At 40.5% G+C, this 9,393-nt stretch overlaps 1 protein-coding gene across 1 annotated transcript in view; it reads right to left on the reverse strand.

Moving 5' to 3' along the window:
* The window catches only part of SLC9A4 (solute carrier family 9 member A4), an 86,429-nt gene that overhangs the window by 29,979 nt on the left and 47,057 nt on the right, over positions 1-9,393 (reverse strand). The window contains exons 4-6 of the mRNA XM_045283821.1: positions 8,837-8,897; positions 4,539-4,609; positions 1,707-1,868 (exon numbers count right to left, since the gene is read on the reverse strand). Of these exons, the coding sequence (XP_045139756.1) occupies positions 1,707-1,868; positions 4,539-4,609; positions 8,837-8,897 (294 nt within the window). The remainder of the gene's footprint in view (positions 1-1,706; positions 1,869-4,538; positions 4,610-8,836; positions 8,898-9,393) is intronic.

The following is a 9,393-nucleotide window of genomic DNA, read 5'->3' on the forward strand; positions in this document are numbered from 1 at the left end:
CCAAAAAAACGAATACTCAAGATAAAGAATGTTTTCATTCAATACTAGATAAAATATTCATGCAAAAATCAACAATGAATAAAATATCTACATTTTAAGTAAAGACAAGATTGATATTACTGAATTTTTCTTCTGCCTCAGGCTCTCATCTAAGCATGGCATTGCCAATAAATGTGTATCAACACAGTCCCATTTTAGTGTCAGCCGTTTCCTTAAAGCCATGTAATGGGAAGCACTAAAACAAACAAACACAAACAACTTGGCTGAGAAATAAGGAAGACATTTTTCTCTTTATACCTCGGTTCCCTCAGGGAGTCTTCTTTGGATGCTCAGATTTTCCCAGGTCATGTAAGAAAGGTGAGGGTGTTTCTGATTCATTAACAGGTAAGGGATGAAGGTGTTATCTCCGAAATAACACTCAGACATTAGTGTCAACTTCAGTGCTACCCATTCTTAGCTCCGATCTCAGCTTCTTTATTAAAGGTGAGGGCCTAAGGGAAGCTCATGACCACATGTTTTTATCTGTTAAACATGACAGGATGGATGGAGGTGAGGGTGCCTTCTCCGAAATATAGTATGCTGTGATGATGTCCCCCAATTCATCAATCAATTCCTGGAAGAAAACGGGGCATCTTTGGGAGGTAAATTACTTCCTATGACTTTGAAGAAGTATTTTGCTAAATGTCAGACCAAGTACCCTGGGAGAGCTGAGACAGCTTTAAAACTTACCTAGCTAATTTTCTGGACAATTAGTATATAGATGCTCTCAGAGCAGTGCCAAGCTCTACAGGGAAACTATTGTATAATGATGGAGTTATAGACTGGTATCTTCTCTAACTATGTCCCTCACTTCCACTCCAACTCAGCAGGGTGCCTCTTCACTCACATTGACGCAGGTTAAGGTTCACACCAACCCGTACTGTAGACGAAATTACCAAAAACAGTTTCCTTTTGAAGTTGCCCACCAAATAACACCCCTTGCTACTACCTAGAACAAAACAGGGGGATCCCATATGTTGTAGAGTAGAATTGCACTCCTTCGACTTTTTGGAAGCAGACCACCAGATCTTTTCTTCCCAGGCTCCTCTGGGTGGATTCAAACCACCAGCCTTTCAGTTAGCACCCCAGCCCTTAACTTCCATCCAGAAACTCTTCACTACTGCCACTCATCTTCAAATCCAAGTTAGCATCAGAGGAGGCTGACCCTGTCTCTCCTCATGAAATGACGTAATAGAGGGAAAAAATGTAACAGCAGGATCCTCAAAATCTGCAGAACATCTCTCCAGATTCCTGACCCATCAGATCTATAGATCAGTGGTTATAAAAGGAAGAAAAGTTAGAAGAAATAAAAGATCAGAAATGCCCCCAAAGAATTGGTACTCTGAAGAATAAGGATTTTAGGCAGAAGGAGAAAGAGAAAGGCTTATAAAATATCTTACCATTCCATAATTCACTTGTCCCCTTGACCCATGAAAGGCGTCATAAGACAATCAATAAATAGATAACTTTTGCTAGGAAAGAATTTTCAGACAGTAGGTTAGAAACATGTTGGGTCTGGGCCAAGTCTCAATAAGAACCCTTATTTCAGGATTCCTTCTTCCTATTTCTGCCTCTTCCCTCCCAGTCTGACCTTCAAATGTCATCATGGGCTAGTCCCCTTTGGGAATCAAACTCAAAGTCTGGATCAAAAAGCAGACAGGACTTACTGGTTGGGTATCGAGAATGCCGTGGAACTGAGTATCCCAGTCTCTACCATCTCAATGGCTTGTTTCATTTCCAGCTTCTTGTACAAGGACACGATGCTTGATTTGGGCTGATTCCTTCGGATTAGGATTTTTCGTAAATATCTATGATCGAATTTCTTAAACCTGAAAAGGAAAAGTGACATTTTAAAAAATCCCTCATCTCTGCCCATGCTGTTAGATAAGTAGACATTTTTCTTAAAAATAACAATCTACTTGCCTTTATTCTGAAAAACACAAGGGCAATGACTGGACATAATTTTAAAAATATGTCATAGTATGTGTACTTTTTAAAACGTGAAAAAAGACTGGCCTACCAGCCTACCCGCATTGAAAATCAACCAAACAAAAGGAAGGGACAAGCTGCAATCAGGGCAAAGCGGGTGCGTCAGAAGGGAGCGGGGCGGCACAGCCGAGCTCAGCATCAATTGTAAGACGAAATGGGGGTGGGGGGGTGTGAGGCTTTTGAACAAGTGTTCCATTCTAATAGCTCATAACAGCGGCAGCTGCACTTACAGTAATGCCGGCCTATTCAGCTAGAACCCACTAAGTTTAAATGGTCCGGGAGTTACAGTAGTTTTGCCCCATTATGCTGCAGATCGGTTTGAATCCTGCCAATTAAGGGGGGAAATGCAAAACACAACACAACACAACAAAACAAGAAAAGGCCACATATGTCCCAACAGTCTAAATGACAGAGATACTGAATAGGCTAGACACGGATGGAGGCTGGCTATTGTCCTGTTCTCGGGCCGACCCATTAGAGACTGAGCTGCACGTAGGCACGTGGCCGCCCCCAGAGTCTGCCATTCGCTTGGTGCACGAATTTCCAACCCTTTCAATCATGTTACATTCAGAGAGGAGTCTGTCTGCCTGATTGATTTTCGGGAAGGGAGCCTAACTTCCTGGACTGCTGGCTTATTATCTTTTGATTGGTTTCCCAGACCTTGGACCAGTTCGACTCCTTATCAATTCAGTCCCCTCCAGGTGTGATTCACACCGTCTGTGAGTCCCTGATCCTGGGGATTTGTGTTTGACACCTACCATGCCTGTTCTTGCCCTGAGTTGCTCTGCAGCCTTTTCTGCTCTGCTGCCTTAAGATATCGTTTCTCTTTGTGCTTTAACCCACTGTCCTCAGCTTCCTACCCTTCACGGCTCAGACAGCCCTCTTATAAAGGTCCCTTTGAGCTGCACAACAGGAGTTTGTAGGTTGTGCAAAAGAGCCCTGGGGGAGCGATGGTTAAGCACTTGACTGCTGATCAACAGGTCGGGGGTTCCAGGTTCTCTGTGGGCAGCCTGCTTCCCTAAAGATTCCAACCTGAGACAGCCTGCACTGGCAGTTCCACTCTGTTCTATCTGATTGCCATGGACTGGAATCAGCTCAACAGAAATAGGTTTCCTGCCAGGTAGTCCCTATGGTAAAGGAGCTCTGCTGCTAATGAAAAGGCTAGCGTTTGCAACGCACCCAGTGGCCCCACGGCGATCCACTTCTGGAAAGTCATCCATCGAAACCCTATGGAGAAGTTCTACCGTGACACATCGGTCCTGATGAATCAAAACCAACTCAATAGCAAATGTTATTACTTCGTGTGTATCTAATAGTCACACCCATCGGTCACTGGTGCTCTTACTAACTACCTTGTGCTTCTAGATGCCCTGGGTCATTGCTTCATGTCCTCCACATCTGATTGACTCCTCTTGTCCTTCCAGTCTCTCTGACCCGTTTTTTTTCAGTCTCCTCTGCCTTTCCATCTCTCTTATCTGTGTCATATGAACAAGAGCTTCTCAGAGTTCTGTTCTCAGTCAGCTGCCACTGTCCCCACCCGGGTAGTGATTCACCAATGCATGAATTCAGTGATGGGCTATTCACAAATGAGAACCTCAGACTAAATGCTCATGCTATCTAAGCATGTATTTGAAAAATACCTTAAATGGCATCAATTAATTATTCTCTCAACATTCTTCTATAATTTATATATTATATGTTATGTATTGTATATATAATTTATAATCTATATGTTTAATCGCGGTATTTGCTCCTGCATTGGCTCCCAATCTGGAAGACTGAGAGTCATTCTTATTTTCTCTTTTCTCAACATGACTCCACCAAGTTCACTGTCTGTCTCAGAAACCTCTCGGTACCCCTTCCACTAGCCTATTATGCTTAGGGTCTAAAACTACTATGGTTCCCTTTGAAGGAAAGAGATTTTAAAGTAAGAGTTGAATTCAAATCCAGGTTGTGCATTTGAACAGCATAAAGACTTCTTGCACCATCCATATCCACATGTTTGGGAGCTGGGAGGCAAGGAAGGCAAACCCAGAGAGAAAACATCCTCGGCTTGGCTACTTCAACTGTTTCTTCATGTCATATTCTCCAACAAGTGACTAGAACTACAAAGCACTCTCCTTCTCCAGGCTCAATGAGACTCTCAGAGCCAGATAATGAAAACACCTTTTATTCCATAGCTACGTTGTTCTTATTACTGGAAGCCTTTTCATTGTTTCAAACTCTCTATCTTCGAGTTCCATCCGAAAGTTGTACTGCTTCCTTCTAAAGCAACCTACACATAGCAAGTCAATAGCTTCCTCCTCCAGACAGCTCTTTGTTTTCCAGGTTAAGAATTCCCAGGACTTCCAATAATCTGTTCATATAGCATGGTTCCCAAAACTTTTATCTTCCTAATCCTGTTCCTCCAGATTCTTTCTAATTTTCACCTCTAGCTCCAATGTAACCTTTGGAGATTTTCCATGCCACAAATATTCTTTCCCAGGTAACGAAATCCGTAGCTTCCTTACTTGTCTCTCACTTGGTAGTGGCTCCATTGCCCACACACATCTTCAATTCCAGCTTTCAAATGATCCATCAACTGCCAAACCAAACACAAGAAAATGATTGCTGGTGAAATGTTAACTCTGAAAGACATAGAAGGAAAGTGAATACAATTTGGGAAAATAAAGGAAACCTTAATATCTCGGAGCATATTCTCTTTCTACTAGTCATGTCAGGGAACTGAGCTATGTAATGTCTTGCATAGTAATGCTACTTAGTTTCATGATTCAAAGACTCTACTGATAACTTTCTTGATAACGCACATAATTTGCTATGAAAACAGGGTACCTGCCACTTGCTTTGTATAATATTTTACTAGAATGATCTAGGAAATTTCTCATGAACAAAATCACATTAATGAAAGCTTAATAATTAACAATTAGTTTTAATTATTTTGCAAAAGAAAAGTACATACCAATATTCGACTTACCAGTTTTAAAAATTAAAATTCTATAGGTATTCTAATATAATAACATAACTAAACCTGTCTGTATAACCCATTAATAACCTAATATTTAGATTAAGTAACTGTATTTCACCCTCCAAGTCAATATTATATTTGTTTGATGTAAGATATTTTGTAAAAATTAGGATAAAGCATAATCTATTCAAAATAATTATGAACTAGTCTCCACATATTTAAATTTATTGTTATTAAAGCCTATATTATATTCCTACTATTTACAAAACCAAGTAAAATGATAAATTAATGATTAAATCCTTAACTGATTCTGTCTTCTACAAATAAATATCATATTCACTGATTGAGGGGGGAGGGAGAAATGACAAAAGAAACAGATAGAGCCTATTGTCCTGGATTATTTCATCTACTTTCTCAAAATAATGTATCAGAAAAGATAAAGACATTGACAGAAGTCTAGAATGAGACTAAGGCAATTCATTTTTAACACTGTCCCTTCCTATCCTCATATGTTTGGTATTTCAAATGGCTTTGAAAACATTTTCCTGGAATTTAAATTGCTTTATTTCCTCCGATGACTGGCCTTCAACCTCAGGGCTGATTTTGGAAAGCTTCATCAATTTCTCCAGTATTAGAATTGTGGGCTCTGAGGGATAGAAGAAACCTAAAAAATATCTAGGTCAATCATCTCCTCCCAACTTGAATTTCCCTTCCAGCTCTTCTGCAGAGCCGTGTTCCCCAAGCACTGCTTAGGAAATTCATTTCAACATGGACATCTCAAAATTAGAGTCTCTTTCATTTACTGAGTTAAATTTTTACTGTATCTTCCATATATTGGTTTATGTTTCTATTTCTTAAAGCTATACAAAGTGGGAAGAGGCTTGGTGCTGCAGTAGTTAAGTGCTGGGCTGCTAACCCGAAGGCTAGCAGTTCAAACCACCAGCCGCTCCCTGGGAGAGACACAATGGCGGTCCATTGCCGTACAGATTAGAGCTTTGGAAAGCCTGCGGCACAGTTCTACTTGGTCTTGTAGGGCAACTATGAATTGGAATTGAACTGCCCACAATGGTTAGGGTTTTTCATTTGATACAGAAGGGCATCCCTTCAAACATCCTGTTGAATTGAAACTAGCAAGTAGAGCCCACACTCAAGTTTATTGTTATGGGTTGTTTTAGCCAAAACTTGTCACTATCTCCTGTCTGGAAAAGTAATAGCATACCTTACCTATTAAAAGTTCAGAAAGAGGTGCCCTCATATGCCATTGAACAATGTTTTTTGAAAATAAAACAAAAACCACTGATATCAAGTCAATTCCAACTCATAGTGATGCTATAGGACAAGGTAGATCTGCTTCTATGAGTTTCCAAGGCTGTAACTCTTTACAGGCATAAAAAAAACCCATCTTTCTACTATGAGTGACTGGCAGTTTTGAACTGCTGGCCTTGGAGTTAGTAGACGAAAGGGCAACCACTATGCCACCAGAGATCCTTTTTAGAAATTTCGAGTAGATTTGAACATTTCAAAATGGTGATTGACGATCTTTTAAATTATTAACCTCACCAAGATACAGTATCCAAGTTTTTCTACCTTCCAAAATTCCAGTATTGCTTTAAAGGTCTTCTGTAGATGTGCATAAAGTTTTTAGGTAAATGAAATTATCCTAGATAATCGAAGAATGTCTGATCCAATCAGTTGAACGGCCTTAAGAACATAGTGGAGCCTTTCCTGATGAAGAAGAAAGCTGCCTATTGGTAGAAGTGTTGGAATGCATTTCTGCGTGGTCCGCTCTACCTTTTCTAGAGCACTCCGATTCTTTGCTACTAATCTCTTAATGTACATCTCCTACTGACTCTGCTTCTCCAAATGAACTGGAAGCACTTATATCAAAAGGGACAGAAAAAGAACAAAATGAAAGACTGTGACAACCCCAAAATCCCAGTGGTAAGAAACAGGCTAAGAAAGCAACTGGGCTGCAAAGAGTTGCTACCTTTCTCATAAAAGGAAATATGCAGATGGAGCTGAGACCTTGATGGATGAAACAAAGAAGCACAGAGAATTAGTCCCGGTCTTGAAACCAAATGGAGTTTGCCCAACTAGACTTTGAAATTGGTTGTGGCTCATTATTCCCCCTTTTCCCCTGACATTTTCCTTCCTGCCCCAAAGGAAATACTTGTAACTGTTATGTTCTGCCTGCCCCATGGTATTTGGGGAGAAGATAACTTGTTTCTTGCGCTTCATAGGTTCATAGAAATAGAGGAATTTTGTTCAGCCTCACTCAGGCATATGTTAGCTGATGACAAGACTAGAAACTTTTGAATTCATAAGATTTAGGTGTGATTTCTAAGTTTGAGTTGATGATGTAATGGGTTGAGACTTTTGATGATGCTGAAGAAGAATTAATGCATTTTTTTCTTTGGGGTAGATATGAATCCTTGGTGACCAGAAGGCAAATTGTTAGGCCAAATGTGGTAGTTACATAATTTCACGTCAACCTGAAGATATAAAAAAGTGTAGGGGGTGGTATTCAACCTGTCAATCAGGTTGCAGCCTCAAGGTGCCTCCTGGTGGGCATGGCCTGCTCATAAGGAGAGCCCTGGGAACCTCCCCTTCGCTCTCTGTCTTCATCTTCCTGCTAGCAGACCCTGGTTGCTGCCAGAGTCCTGTGATGTGTCCACTGCTATTGGATCTTCTCGACTTTGCACCTACCAACCTGGGATATCTGCATTGTGCAGATATCTGCACAAGGGATACCTGCATTGTGGATACCTGCATAGTGCCTTATTGCTTGTAACTGCATGGGTTTGGAGGCAGACTTAGGAACTGGTATCAGTCTTATGGACTTGAGTTGGACTGGACTGGGATGTTTTCTTGATATATAATTACTTCTTTATATAAAGCTTTTTCTTATGAGTCTAACTAGATTTGTTTCTCTGGTTAACCCAGCCGAATTCCAATGTTAAAAAAGAAGAGAGCATATGGAATTAGCATTGATAATTTGTTGGGTTTGAGATAGGGAGAGTATTTTTGAGTATTCCGGTGAGTCCAGTGTAATCTGGATGATTTCATAATCATCAACAGCAATAGCAACAGCTCACTGCCACCAAGTTGATTCTAATTCATAGCAACTCTATAGGACAGGATAGAACTGTCTCTATGGGTTCCTGAGACCGTAAATCCTTAAAAGAGTAGAAAGCGTCATCTTTATCCCACAAAGCAGATGGTGGCTTCAAACTGCTGACCTTGCAGTCAGCAGCCCAATGTGTAACCCACTAACCTACCAGCACTGAGTGTCCTTAAATATGGACCAGGAAGGCAGAATAGTCAATGTCAGCATGACAGAACGTGAGAAAGACTGGACCAGCCCTACCTGGTCTTGAAGAAGACACGGGACCATGAACCAAAGACTATGGGTGGCCTTTAGCAACTGGGAAAGGCAAGGAAACCGTGTCTTCCCTGGAGCCTCCAAAAAGGAATGTAGCCCTGCTGACACCTGGGTTTTAGTCCAATAAATATAGCTGGACTTTTACCCAACAGAACTGTCAGACAATTAACTTTGTTGTTTTAAGAAAGTGGTCGTTTTTGACAGCAGCAGCAAGACACCAGTATAGTCACCTACCAACCTGGGATATCTGCATGGTGCAGATATCTGCACAAGAGATACCTGCATTGCGGATACACCTGCATTGTGCCTTGTTGTTGGTAGCTGCGTGGGTTTGGGAAGCTGGGAAGGAAGGAGGCAGTAAGTCTAGCCCCAGAAAGATACATTTCACCAAAGCTCTGGGTTACTCCCACAACTGACAAACAGGGAACCTAAACATGAGAAATTACGATAGAGAAACTTACACGGATATGAAGCTCTTCATTGATAGATTCTTTTTTATTGGTCTTTTTAACATCCAAGTACCTGACCAGAGGACCAATTGTGATTCCCTATAGCAAATAAAAAAATAAAGATGTTTGTTGTAGTGGAGATTAAATTTACGGAGAGTAAATCTATTAGCAAAACTATTAAGAGCTCCATTTTTTTAAAGTGGTGTGTGTGGTGTGTTTACTAGCTTTTTCTGAATAAATAGATGTTTCAGTCTTAACTCATTGTGGTCCGGTAATTCCAATAGCTATTACGCATTGTCTGTATTATTAAACAAAGAAGTTATTTCGTTCTTTAAAATAGCCTTGTTGTTTCAGGAGCACATCAGATAGGAGCTCCCTCCAGCTAACATCCAAAAATGATGTTCTCTAGTATTATTTGAAATCTCATTATCAAAAATGCATGGTAAAGTCATTCTCATTTACCTATTACTGAGTAATATTTTGGTTAGTATTTTTCACTGCACATTTCATTGCAAGTTTTAGAGATTAAAGGAAAACTCAAACATAATCTAGAAATACTTGGGATATTC

The sequence above is a fragment of the Echinops telfairi genome, unplaced genomic scaffold (assembly GCF_000313985.2).
Source record: "Echinops telfairi isolate 266 unplaced genomic scaffold, ASM31398v2 ScPeMD7_7467;HRSCAF=8505_1, whole genome shotgun sequence".
NCBI classification, from domain to species: Eukaryota; Metazoa; Chordata; class Mammalia; order Afrosoricida; family Tenrecidae; genus Echinops; species Echinops telfairi.